This window comes from Globicephala melas, chromosome X (assembly GCF_963455315.2).
Source record: "Globicephala melas chromosome X, mGloMel1.2, whole genome shotgun sequence".
NCBI classification, from domain to species: domain Eukaryota; kingdom Metazoa; phylum Chordata; class Mammalia; order Artiodactyla; family Delphinidae; genus Globicephala; species Globicephala melas.
Window position 1 is genome coordinate 15,286,291 of NC_083335.1, and position 20,371 is coordinate 15,306,661.

Below are 20,371 nucleotides of genomic sequence, written 5' to 3' on the forward strand. Positions count from 1 at the left end.
GACAAAGTAAAGAAGATCACAGTGGTCTTGCAACTCCGAGAGGGGTTTTGAAGTTTTCAGTAAGAATAAGCAAAGTTTTGGCAGTGATTTGGGTGCCGACTTCCTTAAGGGGCCAAATTAGGTTAAAATTGATGGATGACTCTCCTGTAAGTTTCCTCCTGCATTGGAATCCTCAAATGTGTGTGCTTTGTTTTGAGTGAATGCTCTGTCTTGCCCCTTTGAAAGTGCAAGTTACAAGGACAGCAAGGGCTGGGTCCTTCATTTCTGTTGTCACCTTCGAGCTGCTGTCATCTACACATAGCTGTTAATGTAAAAAAAAAAAGAAAAGAAAAAGAAAGAAAAAAGAAAAGCGAAGACAGAAGTGAAATGACACATGTTCCAAATTAGGCCACTCAGGGATGGTCACAACAGTGACTTCTTCAGCAAGAAGAGAAACCTCACTCAAGGATTTGTTCGAGAGGGAAAAATGTGAAATTAGGGGGCAAAGATAAGAAAATACCCTCCTAGGAGATATGAAAAAAATAGGCAATGTTTGTGAGACCAGATAATAACTAACTGATTTGAAAAGAAGTCAAAACATTAGGTAATGTGAAATTCTGAGCCTTGACTGTAACATATATTGCATGTTTTTTTTTCCTAATTCAGTTTGGTCTGTATGGCATTCCAGCCAAATGTTCTAACCAAAAGCCCTTGAGGAAAGACTGAACATGAGACAATAGTTCATAATTCAATTCCATCAGCATTCACTGAATGCTTACTACGTGCTCAACATTCTGTTTGGTGCTGTGGGGAATGTGTAGGAAGTAGAAAACACAGTCAATGCCTGCAAGAAGTTTGCCATTTAGTTGGGAGAGAGACGATTTCTAAACATAGAACAATTAAAACAATTAAGTTAGAAAATAAAGACATAGTAAAGAACCAAAAGAAACAGACTTTAGTGCCAAGATGTATGGTTCAGGTAAGAATGGACAATTCAACATCACAAAAAAGCTGAAGTTAGTAAGGAGAGGGCTACGGGATACAAATAAGGAAGACTCCCAGGCTGTAGGAAGAAGACAAGCCCACGTCACATTCTGAATCTGACATTAACAAGAAAAACTCTAACCACTGGTGCTATTAAGATGAGGGTATTGTCTCAAAATCAACAAGGGACTGTGAGAACAGCTTCTAAAATCTCAACTGTAAGGAATCGGTTTAAAAGGCTAACATACCAAATCAGTTATCTAATGTGTTTGTGACAAAAGTTTTTGGAGTGTGACTACAGGCACACCTCAGAGATACTGCTGGTTTGCCTTGAGACCACCGCAATAAAGCAAATATTGCACGCAATAAAGCAAGTCACACAAATTTTGTTTTTGGCTTCCCAGTGTGTATAAAAGTCGTGTTTACACTATACTGTCTATTAAGTGTACAATAGCGCATTTATGTCTAAAAAAGCAATGTGCATACCTTAGTTAAAAATACTTTATTGCTAAAAAATGCTAACCATCATCTGAGCCTTCAGCGATTGGTAATTTTTTTGCAACGGTAACGTCAAAGATCACTGATTACATAACAAATATAATAACAATGAAAAAGTTTGAAATGTGAGAATTACCAAAATGTGACACACAGACACAAAGAGAGCAAACGCTGGTGGAAACTGGAGCCAATACACCTGCTCAAAACTTCAATTTGTTAAAAAAAAAGAAAAATCTGAAAAACACAATAAAACAAGGTCTACCTGTGCTGAATAAGGAGACCTGGATCGTAAGAAGTTGTCAGTTAGTGTGCAGCACTGTTTACAAAAGTGAACCTAAGTTCTCTGGGCCATTAGAAAGGTATATTTTGGATCAGAACAGAGGACACTACCCAGGTGCTATCCTTCTCTCCCTCCCTTGGTTATGAGTGCCTAAAACACAGTGGTTCCTTTAGAGTCATGCTGGGTGACCCTACCACTTATCACCCCATGTGGACTTGGGGACTTATTTCATCTCTCCAAGCCTCAGTTTCCTAAAATGGGAAGAATAATAATAATACCTACCCTCACTGGATTATGATGAGGATTCAATTAGGTAATACGTGTGGAGTGCTTAGCACAGGGCCTGCCGTAAGGCAGGAGCTCAGTAAAAGGTTGCTATTGTTTTCATTAGTCATAAAAACATCCTGATTGCCACTAAAGGCTAGATAAATTAGTAGTTAAGAGTTTGGGCTTTGGACTCAGATAGAATAGAGTCTAAATCTATTTACTAGCTATGTAACTTTGGGCAAATTAGGCTGTTTGTTATTATTATTTGCTGTTGTGGCTACTGTTACTACCAACTTGGTCTCCCAGCTATCTTGATACTGGGAAAGAAAATTAGAGGACATAAGTCTTCCAGGCATTGGAAAGGAATACATTCCATCGTTAATGAATAAACTGACCTCCTGAATTACAATCTCCTCTGAGTCTAATTAGTGTGTATCAGACCCTCAGAGTCCCCACTGGGAGTTCCGGTCTCAGTGAACAGCCAGCCTCTCTTGGTCACCATCTACCCCCCCAAACAAGACAGTTTTTGGCTCACCAAACTGGAAGTCCAGAGGCAGGTGGCTTCAGGGCTAACATAATACTGTAACCCCAGTTCCTTTTGCCTGCTCTTCTCTGTGTCCTGATCTCCTCCCTGAGTTGAGTTGATCCTCAAGCTCGAGTGAGATGTCTGCGGCAGTTTCAGACCTCACGTTCGTACACGACAACATATCAGAGGGAAAGAGACCTCTTTCTTAACAATGAGGAAACCTTCCTCACAGCAAACTTGCCTTCATCTCTCATTACTGTGAACTGGGTCACAGGCCCATTTCCAAACGAATCCTTGTAGCCAGGTATATCTGAAATATCCAGGGGCAACAGCATTACCAAGATTGCTTTAGACAGATTAGTCTCCACCCACTGAAGCTGGAAGCAATCCTCTAAACTACACTTGTGCTAAACAATGTGACGGTAGGATATCAAACTGCAATGGTCACCTCCTCAACTGTAGGATATCCGCACTCCTTAATGCTAGAGATAATGAAAAATAACCTTACCCCCGAGCAACTGGCCACTCCCTAAAAGCCAGCTGAAGTTAAGGTCTACCCCAGTGACCTCTTTGGAACTATAGTCATATCCGGAGTAACAGGAATGTCACTGCCTGGAAAAACAGGGTCCTTTTCTAAAATGGGCTTTCCCTTCTGGCCAAACTCCTTGGTCCATAACTGCAGTTGATAGGATCTTTGGGAGAGGTTTCCTTGGCCTTTTGTTTGAATGTTGTGCCCCCTTTATGATTCTATATGTGAAGAGGAAACCAGCCCTTTCCAGCTATGTCAAGACCCTGATTAATGCCTCACTAGCAAACACGACCCAAACCCCAGCAAGCCCGGTTCCTTCCTTTCCCAGAAGGAAGCTAACATGGCTCTCCCTTTGTTTGAAGGTGCTGGGTGAAAAAATGCTAGCTGCAGCTTTGGAGGGAGGTAAGGAGGCCCGAAAATCTGTGCCCCTCCTCAGCCCTCTACAGTTTGTCTTGAATTTAAAATGAATCAACCTGAGAAACCAAGATTCATTCAAGCTGCGATTGAGGACTCCAGACACTGACACAGGCGAGGGTGAACTTGCAGAGCTCAGGGTGACATCCAGTTCTGGACGGTGGACAACCACAGGCCTGTGCCTCAGGGTCCAGTTCCCACCCCTGGCTTCCTCCTTGACCTGTTTTTAATTTTTCAAAACTCCCACCCCTCTTGCAGAACGGTTTCGGTTCTTTGCCTGACCTCTGCTTGGTCTCCCTGGGCAGGTTGCCCTCCTTGTTCTCCCTCAGCTGGCCAGGCTGGCTGGCTGCCTAATTGTCCCAAGAGACAGGAAGGCACCCTTTACATCTCTCCGGTTTGGGTCCGTTTTTACTGCTTCTCTGGAGTTAACATCAAGGACTTTAAAAACATCTCGGTAAATGCAGATGTGGAGGCTAGATAGGATTGTGGTCACCTTGGCCCTCATTTTTCTTGCTGCTCACAGAGTAGGAAAATTCAGTGCTGTTTTTGGACTTGACCCAATACCTTTTCTGTCCAGAAAGCCAATAACTCACTCTCGGAGTGACTTGTTTGGCTCTGCTTGCTATATCACGTATCATATATTATAGATGATATATCACAGTCATTGGCAAAGCTAACTAATGCCCAAACTCCACTCCCAGATCCCAGCACCGACTGCCAGAGGTAACCAGACATTCACATTAATGAGACGTGGTGGGCTGTTAAACCAATCTGCATTATTTGAGGTGAAAGGGTGGAAGCAAACAGACTTCCAAGTTTCTTGGATTAGTATCAGTATAATTTCTTTTGGACTGTTAAGTACTGAGAAAGATTGTATTTTCTACATTACTAGGAATTTGTTTTTCAAATCAAGTGAATATTATGTACAGAACATTGTGCTCAATCTTAAACGGGCTACAAGGATTTTAGTAAGGGATACATGCCATATGCTTTGGAAAAATTATAAACAATCCAAGGTAGTATATGCTAGGTCAGAAGGAATGGTATAGAGCAAAGCTGTAAGGACAGAAGCACAGGGGACTTTGTCCTTAGTTGATGTATAACAGCTTAAACTCATTTCTAAGCATTGCCCTTGGGCCTTTTCATTCAGGACAATGACAGACTCTGGGAGAGGTGGGGTGGAACACCACTGACCACCTAGAGTTAAATGAAACCTCTCATTAACCCATTGCCAACCTGCACCAAGAGTGCCCTGTTCAGTTGCTTGCTTCCTGTGGCTAAATTTGGCCTATCCGGAGGCCCGAGGAACGTCTGCCCAGTGGTTTATACGGCAGCTTGCATTCTGATGGGGAAAGGAAGATATATGCTTAAGGATGTGGAGATGGTGGTGACCTGACCTCCCCGGGAAACGCCCTCCTATATTTCGAGTTGCCTGGTCACTCAGCTTAATGATTTTAAAAGAAGACATTATTTTGTTCAGTGGCCTGTAGTGAAGTTTGCACTCTGCCAGGGAAGAGAAAATAAATGTCTGTGGGAGTGAGGAAATAGTAGGGACCTCCTTGGGAAACTCTCTGCTGGTCAGTCAGCTTATTAATTTTTAAGAGACGTTAAGGGGTCATAAAGAGAACCCTGGCCTGGAAGTCAGGAAGTGTGCTGTGCAGTGGGCCCATCGGCAGCGGGAGGGAGAACATCAGCCACCGGGAGCCCACAAGGAGCATTTATAATGATGAGGATGACACAAATGTCACATTTTATACCGCTTTACAGTTTTTAAAGCACTTTTGCATCTACTACCACAAAATCCTAGAATCTTACGAGTGGGAAAGGACTTTAGGAATTACCCAGCATGGCCCCCCAACCCAGGCAAGACTCTCACCTCCACTATCCCTCTCGTTTGATATTCCAAGAAGCCCTTTGCAGAAGCCAGCTTAGCAAGTAGCATCATCTTCACTTTATAGGAAGACCAACTAAGGAGTTAGTTTCAGGCCAAGATGATGCAGTCAATCATGACAAAACTGGCCTTAAACACGCTAGTCCGGGGTTCTTTCCATGCTATCACATATCTCTTTTATATTTAAGAGGATAGGTTCTACTCACCCTTCTGGCCCTTACTAAGTAATTTAGCACCTAACCATTCTCAAATTGCTTTAGAAGCTTCAGATCTGATACGTCAGTTAGAGTACAAGATCTTTTCAGGCCAGACCTCATACTGCCTTGAATCTCCATCCTCTCCCCACGTCACCACCAGTGTTACGGGTTCTTGGAAGACACTTAACAAATGCCTGAATGAACGAATTGAAATTCTAAAATTTCTGAGTTACTCCTTATACCTTAGAGGCGTGCCAGGTTCTACTCTCCATGATTTCGTCCTCATCTTTGGAAACTTCATTTGCTTGGAGCTACTGGGGTTACTTGGGCAGGCTGAAATACTCTGGTATCAGGGGTTATATGGGGGAATGTCTTGATATCTTACAGCAGATCCCCTTTCTCGAAGGATAAAACAACCGGCAAGTTAATGACCTAGGTCTGATATTGGCAAGTTGAGGATTCTATATGTATTTTATTTCTCTTTAAAGTCTTGGCTGGAATTCTATAGAATGGAGAAGTCACGTTGCCCCTTTCTGGCCATTGGAATGTATTAAATGAGACACACTGTGCTCATTTTAAATCTTAGGGTTAGAGGAAGAGTTCTGACCAGGGTTATTCGTCATTGGCTTTTGACATAAACTAGCCTTTCCCAAGAAGGTTAAGGTGCAATGAAAAGAAGAATCAAAGACTTACATGGAAATAGCCACAGGATTGACTAGTTAGCCAAAGTGCACACTTTTTTCTGAAGTTAAAAATTTATGCTTGGTGATTTCCATTTAAAAATCAAGGTTTTAAACTGCTGTCTATACTGGTCTATGCCTGGACTTAAAAAAAACTTTTTGGTTCATAATTCTTTTGATGCTGTTAACATACAGAAGAACGCTAGCTTCCAAAATAGGATATATGTTGCAATAAGCATCTCCTGCTCCTGCCCCCCAAGGACATCTGGAAAGGGTGTTAGTTAAATAGCCATGGATTTGCACAGTGCTATAATTTTTATAGATATAAAGAAGCCTCCCTCCGCCTTCACCCCTACACCAGCGATGGGTGAGCTACCCCCAAACTCTTTCACAAGGACAACAAGCAACGGAATCTGGCAGATCACCCTAACCAAATACCACCCAGGCAGAAGGAACCCAACCTGTCTAGTGAAATTCTTTCAAATATATTTTATACTATCAACGCTTAAACTCACCAGGAAAAAAAAAAAAACAATGAAATTTACCAGGAAACGTTTCAGGTAGAGTAATAGAGCTGCTGAGATACACTTAAACATAACTTCCTAAACTTAAACCGCATAATAATCTTTTCCAGATCCTTTTAGCTAGTTTCTTATTCCGAAATGAACCTTGTATGGAATTGCACACACTTGGCCCAGTACAAATTTCACCATATTGAGCCCCTTAGACTTGGCCCACCACTAATTCATACTGTCAACTACAGCTTGGTTCTCACCACTGCCCAATTGTTCCTTATATACCTTATACCGTGAATATTCCAGTCTTTATCTTCAGGTTCCCAAGTCCTATTTATTCCAACACCCCCATTCTTAGTAGATGAGCTTGACAAAGTTTGCTGAAAAAAATTGAAGCTATGGAGATGTGAGAATATCTCTCACGTCAGATGATTTTTTTTTCTGAGTACTCTCTAAGTTATCCCCTCCGTCTCTGCTGTAGAATTCACCCTTTCATACTTTTCTACTCCCACACTTATCCTCTCCCTCCAGACTTGCACTGTCCTGTATGGTAGCCGCTAGCCACATATGGCTATTTAAATGTAAATGAATTAGAATCAAATAAAATTAAACATTCAGTTCCACAATCACACTAGCCGCATTTCAAGCGCTCAATAGCCACACGGGATTACCTGAAGGGACAGTGCAGATACGGAACATTTCCATCATTGTGGAAAATCCTACTGGATAGCAGTGCTCAGTAGGGTCCTCTGATTTCTTACCTATCCCGTGGGCTATTCAATCTCATCATCAACAACAGTAACAACTACCCTACAAGTGACCGTCATACCCTTGTTGCTACCAGTATCTAAATGCTGCCAAACTTTTAGAATAGATACTTGCCTTCATGCTTGCATTCTTTTCTTGGTCCTCTGCAATCTGACTTCTGTACCTGCTAAGAAGCCACCAAAGACATTTGGGCCATCCTCCACCATTTTTTCCTAGTCATCACCCTCTAAAATTTCTCCTCTCTAACCTGTTTCTCACACCTCTTGTCCCTGGCACATCCCATTGCTGAAGAAATGTTGCGTAGATGAGACAACGAGCTTCCCTCCTTGATCATTCGCTCCCCCCTGTCCTGAAAGTCCAGTCCTCTGCTTTTCTTCTGCCAGCCCTTCTCTGATGAACTCATCTTCCCTTATTTGCCTTCCACTATCTGCTCTATGAAAACGGGTCTCAATCTCATGGCTCGAGATGCTAATTCCTCACCTACCTGCCTGGCATTACAGGAGAGTGCCAAGAATAAGTGTTGGTATTATCAATGAAGGCAGAGAAAGCTATCTCCTATCCCAATTAATTTCCATGTCCCTTGAAACCCTGTGGGCAAGTGAAGAGTCAGGGATGGAAGGGGGCAGAAACAAAGACTACAAAAGGAAGACATGGGAACGCTCTGGCCAAAAGAACTTTGTCTATATAATAATTCTGCCATAGTCTTTTCTTATAACCAGTGTCAAAACCTCAGGATAATATAGAAGTTCTTTTTCCTTTTGACTCCTTCCTCTTTCTTTTCTTTTTTTCTTTTGGAGGGAGGAGTGGGTTAGTAACCTCCGCCTTGCCTTTTCATAGCAAACTCCACAACAGTTGTAGATCAAAATGGAAAACCAGTCACTTGCACCAAGGCACTAGCCTGCAGTAAGCCCACAGCAAATTACAGCCTGGTGTTTTGTGAAGGAAGTTGACAGGACAACACCTTCTTCCCTTCTCAAAATGAATGCATAAAAATACGCTCTAGCCTTTAACAGCATCCGATGTCTATAACTAACATGAAGAGAACATCAGAACTTTTTTTTCCCTTTGGCTTTTTTTTTTCTTTCAGCAGACACGTTGCTCTGCTGATTAGAAAGCTAAGAAAGTGGATAGGTAGAAATATATAGCTTATTCAGCCAAAGGAAAGTTAAAGTAATGCAGACAACACATTGCATAGTGCCTGATTTGGTTACACTTAATTTAAAGACCACCAGGTCCTGACCAATGCTCTTTCCCCCCCAGCTTTATTGAAATATAGTTGACAAATAAAATTGTAATATATTTAAAGTGTACAACATGATGATTTGATATATGTATACGCAGGGAAATGATTACCACAATCAAGTTAAGGAACAATAAACATAATTCTTTTTTTTTTTTTTTTTTTTTTGCGGTACGCGGGCCTCTCACTGTTGTGGCCTCTCCCGTTGCGGAGCACAGGCTCCGGACGTGCAGGCTCAGGGCCATGGCTCACGGGCCCAGCCGCTCCGCGGCATGTGGGATCTTCCCGGACCGGAGCATGAACCTGTGTCCCCTGCATCAGCAGGCGGACTCTCAACCACTGCACCACCAGGGAAGCCCCGTAATTCCTTTTTTTGTGTGAGAATGCTTACCATCTACTCTCTTGGCAAATTTTAAGTCCACAACACAGTATCATTAACTATAGTCACCATGCGGTACATTAGATCCTCAGAACTTACTCATCTTTTAACTGGAAGTTTGTCCCCTTTGACCAACATCTCGCCATTTCCTCCACCCCCAGCCCCTCACAACCACCATTCTCTGTTTCTATGAGTTTGACTTTTTTTTTAGATTCCACATATAAGGGATGCCATACAATGATTCTCTGTCTCCTGACCAGTGCTCTTGAAATGTAAATTCACTATCCAAAACCCACAAGTGAATCCAAAACACTGGGAAACAGGAGAAATTTACGCTGGACAGATGTGGGCAGTCCCCAAACTCAGTGATCTTTGACAGCTACAAGGTCAAGGCAGTCTTTCAAAGTGATTTGTACAAAGTTTGCTTGTAAAAGAAAAAACATTTTTTAAGAGGGCATTCAGTTATATCCGAGGTAATCAAAGTAGCAAAAATAATCTCCAAAGTCAGCATTTACTAGGCAATTTGGGTTAAAATGTTATAAAAGGCAGACTGTTTGGGCTAGTACATCTGCCTCTCTTGCACTTGAAGAAAATTTGTAGATGAAGAAACTGCCTTAAAAAAAAAAAAAAGAAAGAAAAGCCTCCTTTCCCACAGCCTTCTGCCAAACAGATTCTGTTGCTAGGTAAACAGAAGCTACCAACAATTTATGTACCAATATATATAGCAAATTATAGCTGAGAGGAAGCTTGCTAGCTTATGAAACAGATGGTGATTTGTTGTGGCTCGGGAGAGAACAGGGTTTTGCCATGATGAGCCCCTGCTAGTCTCTCTGACAATTTCCTAGCCTAATAAACACTCTGACTTTGTATGTTATGAAGTTGGATGAGAGTGGAATCATGTAGAAAAGAAAGGAAAAGTTGGAAGGAATGGCAAAGACAATGCTCTTTGAGAGAAGGAATTATGGGTTTTAAACTTTGTGTTTAAATATGAGATATCAGTAGAAAGTAAACCAACACAGCTTGTAATATAACCCCCAGACTTGCCATCTGGGTTGAAGTCAAATTGAATAAGCCCAAGAACATCAACTCCGCTTCTCTAGCACTATGAAAAATTTCAGAAAGTCTGGTCAAGCAATCAGAAGCAAGAACAAGAGGGTGTAATCTTCTGTGAACATCTGTAACTAGAGAATATACCACGCTTATTAAGATTGTGTCAAAAGAAATTTCATCGAGTTAAGGCCCTTGCAGCTCACATTTCTCATCCAAACTAAACTAGTGTTTGTTCAATAAGCAACTGGTTCACAACTGGACTTAAACTGTCTCCCCACATCCTGGAACAAACTGTTGAACCACACTCAGATCCACACTGACATCTGCAGGTAATCAAAACAGGACTTCTATGAATTGATTTCTAGACGCAGATTCTCAAACCATTCACCACAGTAGTGTGCAAACCCATAAAACCTAAATACCCTGGATGACTATTTCTTTAAAAAATACTCTCTATCTTTAAGTGCTTTCATAGACTAAAATATTGTATATAGAGTATGCACTCCATTATCTAGAAAAAACCCCACAAACATATAGTTATTTCCACCTGGTGTAATTATGGTGATTTTAATTTTCACTTTAAACTTTGCCTTCAATTTTCCATTACTTTTCAGATATTCTCCAATGAGTGTATAGTCCTTTTACAATTAGTTATTGAAAGGCTGCTACCTCGATTTTATTTTTTTAATTGTCAATATCAGCATTTTAATGAGTTATTAAAAATAAAATCATGCATAATATCCTCAACAGGCAAAGGTTACAATTATATGTAACATAAATATATAAAGGAAGCTGTAAGATGAAGGCATTTTTTTTTAAAGATACGGATAAATAGTCAAGACAATAAATTGTTTTTTAAATATGCGTTTGAAAGAAAATCTAGGGAAAATAAGGTACAAAAAGCGATGGTCTCATTTAAAAAAGGATTTTCATATGTCCTAGCTAATAAGCACTAAATATGTTATATATATGAGTGAAGAGGAAGATTTTTAAAGGATAAGTAAAGTTAATGAGGTAAAGAAAAACACAAAGGATACATTATGGCAATTGAAAAATAGTGTACTAAGGAAAAACATGCCAAACGAGTTGAATCAGGAGGACACACTATAAAAAACAAAGCAACAAACACCCAAACAAAAAATCATTTGAAAATAGTTTACACACATTCTTCCAAAATTGATGCATGTTAGTGTTTGTACTAACATGACAATGTCTATGGGATTTTTAATGTTCATGTTTATTCTTCTCCTAAAATATGGTTCCTATTGCAGAAATTAATATTAATCTAAATTTTCTTCTTCCCATACGTCAGTGAATGAAGAAAAATAACAATTGTCACACAATCGTCAAAAAATATTCTGTTACCAAAAAAATTCTCTAACCAAAGGAATAAATGATAGATATGGCATACCTCCAGTACAACTTTGTTGATAATTCATTTTCCACACACCTCTGGATACTACTGTATCTTTTTTTTTTAATTAATTAATTTATTTTTGCTGTGTTGGGTCTTTGTTTCTGTGCAAGGGCTTTGTCTAGTTGTGGCAAGCAGGGACCACTCTTCATCGCGGTGTGCGGGCCTCTCACTATTGTGGCCTCTTTTGTTGCATAGCACAGGCTCCAGACGCGCAGGCTCAGTAGTTGTGGCTCACGGGCCTAGTTGCTCCATGGCATGTGGGATCCTCCCAGACCAGGGCTCGAACCCATGCCCCCTGCATTAGCAGGCAGATTCTCAACCACTGCGCCACCAGGGAAGCCCCTACTGTATCTTTTAATAGCCTCTCTAGTGCGACCGCTACCTCAATTTTAACCTCAAACCCCTAGTTGTCCCAGGTCAATTTGTATTCACATTCATCAAAGCCTTTAAAAAAAATCCTGCAAAATGTTTTTCTGTGGTAAACTGCTACTAAGCAGCATGCTTATTTATATAGGCCATCAAAACTCCTAAAGACACACAAAGATAAGGAGAAAGCAGATTTGTAGAGTCTAACATACGTGATTTTTCTATAGTGCCTTTCAACTGAGTGAAATTTCAAAGTAACGTTTATTGGATCAATCTATAATTACTGTATTAGAGAAAACAGGATCTATTACCAAGAGGCTCCTTTTACAATTACTGTCTGGGGGAAAGCCTGTTTTTCTGGGCTTGTGAAATCAAGTGACTCATTAAATTTCTGAGGTAAAAAATCAACATTTGAAGAAAGCCTTATTCTACATGTTAAAAATTAAGTGTAATAGAAAAATACACCTAGGGTTTCTGGTGGTAGGGAGAAAAAAGACAACTGCTTAAGGGTTTATTAACAAATTCAATCGATAGGCACTCATAAACCTGCAGGCCCTCAGCTTACAAGTGTGCTACATTTCAAACGTTTATTGGTATATTTATTTTTTGGTGCCTGCAAAGCGTTTTCTTGAGGAAACAAAGTCATGGTAGTCAGAGTCCCAAGTTAATTCACAAAAGTAAAGCTAAAGTACTGAAGGTTTGCAACGAAATTCTAAGAAGTAGTTTTAGTAATAAGGTCAAACAAATGCTGGAATGATTTCAACAATAAATTATTTTTCAGTTTTCCTGTTTTGGTACATGAGAGAATAATTATAGAAAGATAAGAAAGGCGGACCTTTTCAAGCACTTTAGATATTAACATTTAAGTTCCCTTTAAAACTTGCAACTTTTTAAAATTTATGCTTCTTGGCCATACTTGAAGTTTTACTTTAGTTAACAAATGGACACAAGATGGAAATTAGGGAGAAAAATTAGGAGAGGGATTTTGATATGGAAACTGGGCAAGAACTGAAGCAGAAGGGGGGAGAGGGAACTAAAGAAAACATAGGGGTTGCCTCCACTTCATTCATTCATTCATTCGTTTGACTGTTAAGTGGCAGGCCCCATTGGTAAGTATAAGGACCAAGTAGTTCATCATTCATTCAACCATTCGCCCTCCTCCCCAAGTGACCCAGATAGTCAAGTTGACTGCATATTTTGAAAAAACATATTTGCATCTTTCATACTGTGTGTGAAGTTGAGTAGCTTTTCATATATTTAAGGCTCATTTCTTCTGTGAACTGTGTTTTCATATTTTTGCCCATTTTCCTCTTGTGAGTTTTAGCCTACCCCCCGCTCTGAAATTTGAGTTCTTTATATATGTATTTGGGATATTAGCCATTTAGATAAGTATTTCTCCCAGTTTTGTTGTGTTTCTTTCGACTGTGCTTATGTGGTGTTTTTGTCTGTCTGTTTGTTTGTTTTTGTTGGGGGTCTTTTGCCACGCAACAGGTTTCTATTTTTATGTAGCCTTTACTTTTATGTAGTTGAAATTATCCATCTTTTTCATTGTATCTGGATTTGGAGTCATACTTCGAAAGGCTTTCCCTATACCCAGGTTATAAAGGATTTCATCCATGTTTTCTTATATTACTTACATGGTTTCATTTTTTAACATTTAGATCCACTTGGAGTTTATTCCAGTGTACAGTGTGAGGTATGGAACCAAATTATCTATTTTTACAGCAATCCATTATCCCAACAGCATTTATTAAAAAGTCCAGGGCTTCCCTGGTGGCGCAGGGGTTGAGACTCCGCCTGCCGATGCAGGGGACACGGGTTCGTGCCCCGGTCCAGGAAGATCCTACATGCCGCGGAGCGGCTGGCCCCATGAGCCATGGCCGCTGAGCCTGTGCATCCAGAGCCTGTGCTCCGCAACGGGAGAGGCCGCTACAGTGAGAGGCCCGCGTACCGCAAAAAAAAAAAAAAAAAAAAAAAGTCCATTTTTGCCCCAGTGATCTGGGTATACCACCTTTACTATATGTTAAATTTTACACTTGGTCTATGTCTGGACTTTCCGCTTTGCTCCAATGATCTGTCTGTTCACGCACCAGTATAATATAATAAAGGTAACAGGTTATAACACGTTGGTATGCAAAAAGGGGGGCAGCTTTCTTTACAGAAGAATGCTACCTAATAAATGTGGAAGGAATGACAGAATTAGTAAAATATTTTGCAGCCACCATCTTAAAAACTGACCCAGGGAGGCAACACTAATGGATGCTAAAACTATTGGGTGAAAGTTGTTGGGGAACAGGACATTTACATGGTCACATTTAATACTTTTAAAATACTAATTTAATATTAACTACAAAGGGGGAAAAGTACCTTTACAGTGGAGAAATCTGGAGAACACTACCTTGACTAAGTGACTGAACTTGGCATCACCAGTGGAACAACTGACATCATGTACCTCCTGATATGATGCAATGGGAATCACCTATGTGGTATTCTTGCCAAAAAGATTTAACTAATCTAATGTTTAATTGAATCTAATCATGAGGAAACAATCCAACAAATCCGAACAACAGGACCTCATACAAGACAATTGGCCCAGACTCTTCAAAATGAGTATTTCATGAAAGATGAAAGAAAGTGAGGGGACTGTTCTACATTAAAGAAAACTAAAGAAACATGAAAACTAAATGAATTTGCATGACCTTTGAGCCTAAATTTTGAATCCTCAATTGAAAAAAATTGATAAAATAATATTATTTAATTCACAGTCCATATTCAGATTTCCCAAATTGTCCCAATAATCTCTTTTAGATCAGGACCACCCAGCTCAACCACAGACTCATGAGAAAAAATGAACTGTTTAGTTTTAAGTCACTAAGGTTTCAGGGGGAAGGAGAGGGAGATTACACAGTAATAGCTTATATAAATATGCTACCATCTGTGTGAAATTTGGGAAAAAAGAATATATTGATGAATTTGTTTACATATATGCAAACTTTCTCTGTAAGGATACACAGGAACATAAAACCACAATTGCTGTGGGGAAGAGGAGCTATGGTGGCTGGGGGATGAAGACAGGAGGGAGACACTTCATTTTCTGCCCTATTGTACCTGTAGAATTTTAAACACATGAATGTATTTCCAATGAATGAATGAGTGAATGAATGAAATCTGTTTCTTTTCCTCATGTCTTTCCAGGACCCTTGAATCATCTCTAGTGGTAATGGGAACTCTCATACCCTACTGATGAGAGTATAAATTGGTACAATCTTGGTGGGGTGGAGGTGTGGCTTTAAGAAATGCCTATAACGTAAGGTCAGACACTATAAAACTCTTCAAGGAAAACATAGGCAGAACGCTCTATGACATAAATCACAGCAAGATCCTTTCTGACCCACCTCCTAGAGAAATGGAAATAAAAACAAAAATAAACAAATGGGGCCTAATGAAACTTAAAAGCTTTTGCACAGCAAAGGAAACCGTAAACAAGACGAAAAGACAACCCTCAGAATGGGAGAAAATATTTGCAAATGAAGCAACTGACAAAGGATTAATCTCCAAAACATACAAGCAACTCATGCAGCTCAATATCAAAAAAACAAACAACCCAATCCAAAAATGGGCAGAAGACCTAAATAGACATTTCTCCAAAGAAGATATACAGATGGCCAAGAGGCATATGAAAGGATGCTCAACATCACTAATCATCAGAGAAATGCAAATCAAAACTACAATGAGGTATCACCTCACACCAGTCAGAATGGCCATCATCAAAAAAATCTAGAAATAATAAATGCTGGAGAGGGTGTGGAGAAAAGGGAACCCTCTTGCACTGTTGGTGGGAATGTAAATTGATACAGCCACTATGGAGAACAGTATGGAGGTTCCTTAAAAGTTAAAAATAGAACTACCATAGGACCCAGCAATCCCACTACTGGGCATATACCCTGAGAAAACCATAATTCAAAAAGAGTCATGTACCACAATGTTCATTGCAACTCTATTTACAATAGCCAGGACATGGAAGCAACCTAAGTGTCCATTGACAGAAGAATGGATAAAGAAGATACAATGGAATATTACTCAGCCATAAAAAGAAACGAAATCAAGTTATTTGTAGTGAGGTGGATGCACCTAGAGTCTGTCATACAGAGTGAAGTAAGTCAGAAAGAGAAACAGAAATACCATATGCTAACACACATATATATGGAATCTAAAAAAATAAAATGGTTCTGAAGAACCCAGGGGCAGGACAGGAATAAAGACACAGATGTAGAGAATGGACTTGAGGACACGGGGAGTGGGAAGGGTAAGCTGGGATGAAGTGAGAGAGTGGCATGGACATATCTACACTACCAAATGTAAAATAGATAGCTAGTGGGAAGCAGCCGCATAGCACAGGGAGAGCAGTTCGGTGCTTTGTGACCACATAGAGGGGTCGGATAGGGAGGGTGGGAGGGAGACGCAAGAAGGAGGGGATATGGGGACATATGTATACGTATAGCTGATTTACTTTGTTATAAAGCAGAAACTAACACACCATTGTAAAGCAATTATACTCCAATAAAGATGTTAAACAAAAGAAATGCCGATAAAATATGCAAATACATATGCAATACATAGACTATCTCCAGAAGAACCCACCAGAAGCTGATAACACTGGTTGCTTCTGAGGAAGGACCTTATGGGACTGGGAATCCAGGGTAGAAGGAAGACTGACTTTTCCCTCTATGCCCTTTTTATTCTTTGAATTTTTATGCTGAACTTGTATTACCTTTTCAAAAGGAGCATAATAAAATAAAATGCACATACCCTTTGACTCAACTATTTATCACTTCTAAGATTCTCTCCTGCAGAAATACTTACAGAAACAAAGATCTTACTTGTGTATACTAATAAAGTATAAGGAACCTAAATGACCATCAGTTAAGGATTAGTTAAATAAATTATGGAATGTTCATACATGGGAATACTATACAACTGCTAAAAATGAACCCATAAATCATCACCCAGGCTGACATAGAATATTCCAGAAATCCGGAAGCATTCCCTAATGCCTGCATCCAGCCTTTCCCACCCTGTAAGTTACTACAAACTGAATAAACCCATGTAACCATCACCCAGGTCACACAGAACACTCCAGAACACTTGAGGCGCCCCCAATGCCCACTTCTAGCCGTTCGCCCCCTGTGAATGACCACAAGCTGAATAAACCCATGTAACCATCATCCAGATCACACAGAACATTCCACAGACCATCCAGTTTGTAATAATTCATCAAGCTGTACACTTCTTTGTATGTATGTTATACTTCAATAAAAAGTGTGAAAATATGCATGTGTGTCTGTTATAAATGTGTTCACATATATAGAGAAAAAGGTAATTAGGCATACAAATCAAACTACGGATGAAAAGGCTACGGGGGGAGGCATTTATTTACTTTGCATACTTCTATAAGGTTTAAACTTTATAATGAATTTTTCCCTTCACAATTTATAATTTTAAAATGAAGAAAAATAATGAAGAAAAACACTTTTTAAAAAGAAAATAATTTTAAACACTGCTATGAAATGTTAGTTTTGTCTTAGAGGAGGAAATATACAACATCAGGGTTTTAAATCCTAAAATTCGTGACCACTACCTACAACAGCCAGTCCCCCGTCCTCCCAATCCAACCCCATAGGTCCTGGAGGGAGATAAATGTCTGAAGAATAGATTCAGACAAAGAAACGCTTGACTAGCTCGGTCTTTCACCTCAGACTTCAGTGTAGTCACCGAAGGGATTAGACTAAAACTTCCTTTTGCCCAAACCAGGCAGGCCTCAGTGACCCAGACGACAAGCTTCTTTCTCTGAGGGCTACATTCTGACCTTAGCTTTGAAGCTCTCACCACTACTTTAGTCCGAAGAGATGGTTAAGGAAACAAACTGAAGAAAAACCACACCTAGGGAAGGCAAGAAACCATTTAGGGTGACTGACTAGTCCCAGTTTGCCCAGGATTTTCCTTGTGTTAGCACTGAAAGTCCCCAGAAAACCCTTCAGTTCCAAGCAAACCAGGACCTAGGAAATCAGGCCTCAAGTGCTTTTTAGGCCTCTTCTCCCTGAGCCCCAAACAAGTTCCCCTTTGATCTGCAAGGTGAGGGGGAGTGTCTTCTCCTCAGAAGCTAAAGGAGAGATGCCAGACTTCTCTTACCACACTTTATAGGAGAAGAGCTAGCAGAATCAGAATCCCAGAAAGAGGGTCCAAAGAGGCACCCCAAAGAGCATTTCACACAGATTCAACAGCTTTTAACCTCTTCATACCAACAATTCCACACATCATTGTGACCCAATCCAATCCACTCCTGGATCAAAGTTCTGATTTATATTTTACTTTGAAGATTTTGGCTATACCTAGCTAGCTATTACTCAGACTCCTGTTTACTGAAGATGTTTCTTTTAGTGAACTCACTTTTTCTTTGAAACATTTATCTTTAAAATACATCTTTAAAAATATTATTTTCTAAGTTTATTTTAACAGAACACTTCCCATCACTTTCATAAATGGAAAATTGGTATCACATGCCACAAACAGAAGGTACATATTAGGTACATATGAATAACTATTACCTAGACGGAGTACTCCTTGATGAAGATTCCTCATGAAAGTTTCCCTCAGGAATGCCTGGAACGCAAGAAGCTTGGTGCTCCTCCTAGAGGTCAGAGTGCGTGGTTAACACTGCTCTGGGAGTTTCTTCCAGCTCCTTCTATAGGTTAACCCTCCCCCGTGACTTTCTTTCAGCTCCCTCTACAGGTTGGAGTGATTATCTTTCAGCTCCCTCTGTGGGTTAGAGTGGGGGGAGGAGGGTTATTGTTCAACAAAATTTTATTGAGTGACTACTATGTTGTAGATACAGCACTGAGGATACAGGGGAGAACATGGGAACAATTTCGTATCGTAATTGAGCACGGATAGGGAAAGAAGGGAAAGATGAAGTTAGAAGATTTGGGCACAGACTGTACTGTCTCTATTTCCTAAACCCCTGTTTATTCAAGCCATTGCAATCTGACTTTTGTTCCTTCCACCTCACCAAAAGTACGCTCATGAAAGTCTCTAGGGGACTTCCTAATGATCGGATCCAATGGGAAGTTTTGCATCCTCATCTTAAGTGACCCTGGACACGACTCCCTCCTTAGCTTTGCTGACAGCGTTAGCTGGTTTCTCCAAGGTTTTCTCCTATCCCTCTTGCCACCCCAGCTCTCCTTCAACCTGCCTCTTATATGTTGATGCTTGTCAGGATTTTGTCCTTAACCCTCTTCTCCATAAATCTCCCTTCTTACGTCTACACCCATAGCTCCCACTTACATAAGCTAAAGACTCCCAAATCCTGAAAGACCAGAGGTGCCTCTATTTCTCTCTCCAACCCCATTTCTCATGTTAGCAAATTACTTGTATGACTGTGAGAGTGCCTTGGTCTCTTCTTCCTGTATCCGATTTCCCTCTCACTTCTCCCTCCACCTGAGGTTTGTTCTTCGATTCAGCTTCAGCTTCCCAGTGTTCTGGGAAGGACTCCAGAAGCACAGCCTGGGTGCTCTCCCTTTGTGCTCCCCAAAACACTAGAATTGGTGCTTCTAATGGTCAGCGTACCTCTGTTTATTTCACTAGGCTGGTCACCTTGAAGGTACTGACTGCATCTGCATTTACAGTTCCCAGCACAGGGCTCAATAAATACTTTTAAATTGATGAATATAAGAAATCCATGAGCTGTGAACAGGTAAACATGGAGGAAGAGAAGCTTGGGGATGGCTGGGGTGCGTCTGAGAAAGGGATATTTAAAACTTGAGTATTTAGAATACTATTCCCTTTCCCTTCCTCCTATGGAGGCAGCCAGGGCTGGAGGGGCCGAGGGGGCATTGATGTGTCAGGGTCAGAAATTGGTTACATACAGGAGAAATGAGCAATTGTATTGAGGATAAAGGGAAACAGGTTTGTCACTATCCGAGAATAGTTACAAATATGGATAGGACGGATGCTGGAATGAACTCGGTAGTGTTGAACTGGAATCTTTAATAGATGATCAGATATACATATGTGTGTATATATAAATATACATTTACATGTATTTTCTGTGTTGAGAGGGCCTTTATTTATTAATATTATTATTTTTTCGGCTGTGCCGCACAGCTTGCAAGATCTGTTCCCCGAACAGGGATTGAACCCAGGCCATGGCAGTGAAAGCCCAGAATCCTAACCACTAGGCCACCAGGGAAGTCCCGAGAGGGACTTTAAACCATAATGCTCAAGTAGCAGTGATTATACCTAGTGCCTATATTTTGGTAATTGTACCAAATACCATTCTCTATTAAAAGGAATCAAGGCTCCTTAGAGAAACAGCTGATCGCAGGGCTTGGGGCA

The 20,371-nt window shown here is 40.4% G+C and overlaps 1 protein-coding gene across 3 annotated transcripts in view; it reads right to left on the reverse strand.

Annotated features, from left to right (window-relative positions):
* PABIR2 (PABIR family member 2) overlaps positions 1–20,371 on the reverse strand; it is a 95,942-nt gene that overhangs the window by 50,330 nt on the left and 25,241 nt on the right. Inside the window, exon 10 of one of the 3 annotated variants that reach the window (XM_030849099.2) lies at positions 18,586–18,668. The exons of the other annotated variants lie outside the window; for them this stretch is intronic. Within the exon in view, the coding sequence (XP_030704959.1) occupies positions 18,586–18,668 (83 nt within the window). The remainder of the gene's footprint in view (positions 1–18,585; positions 18,669–20,371) is intronic. 3 annotated transcript variants of the gene reach the window in all.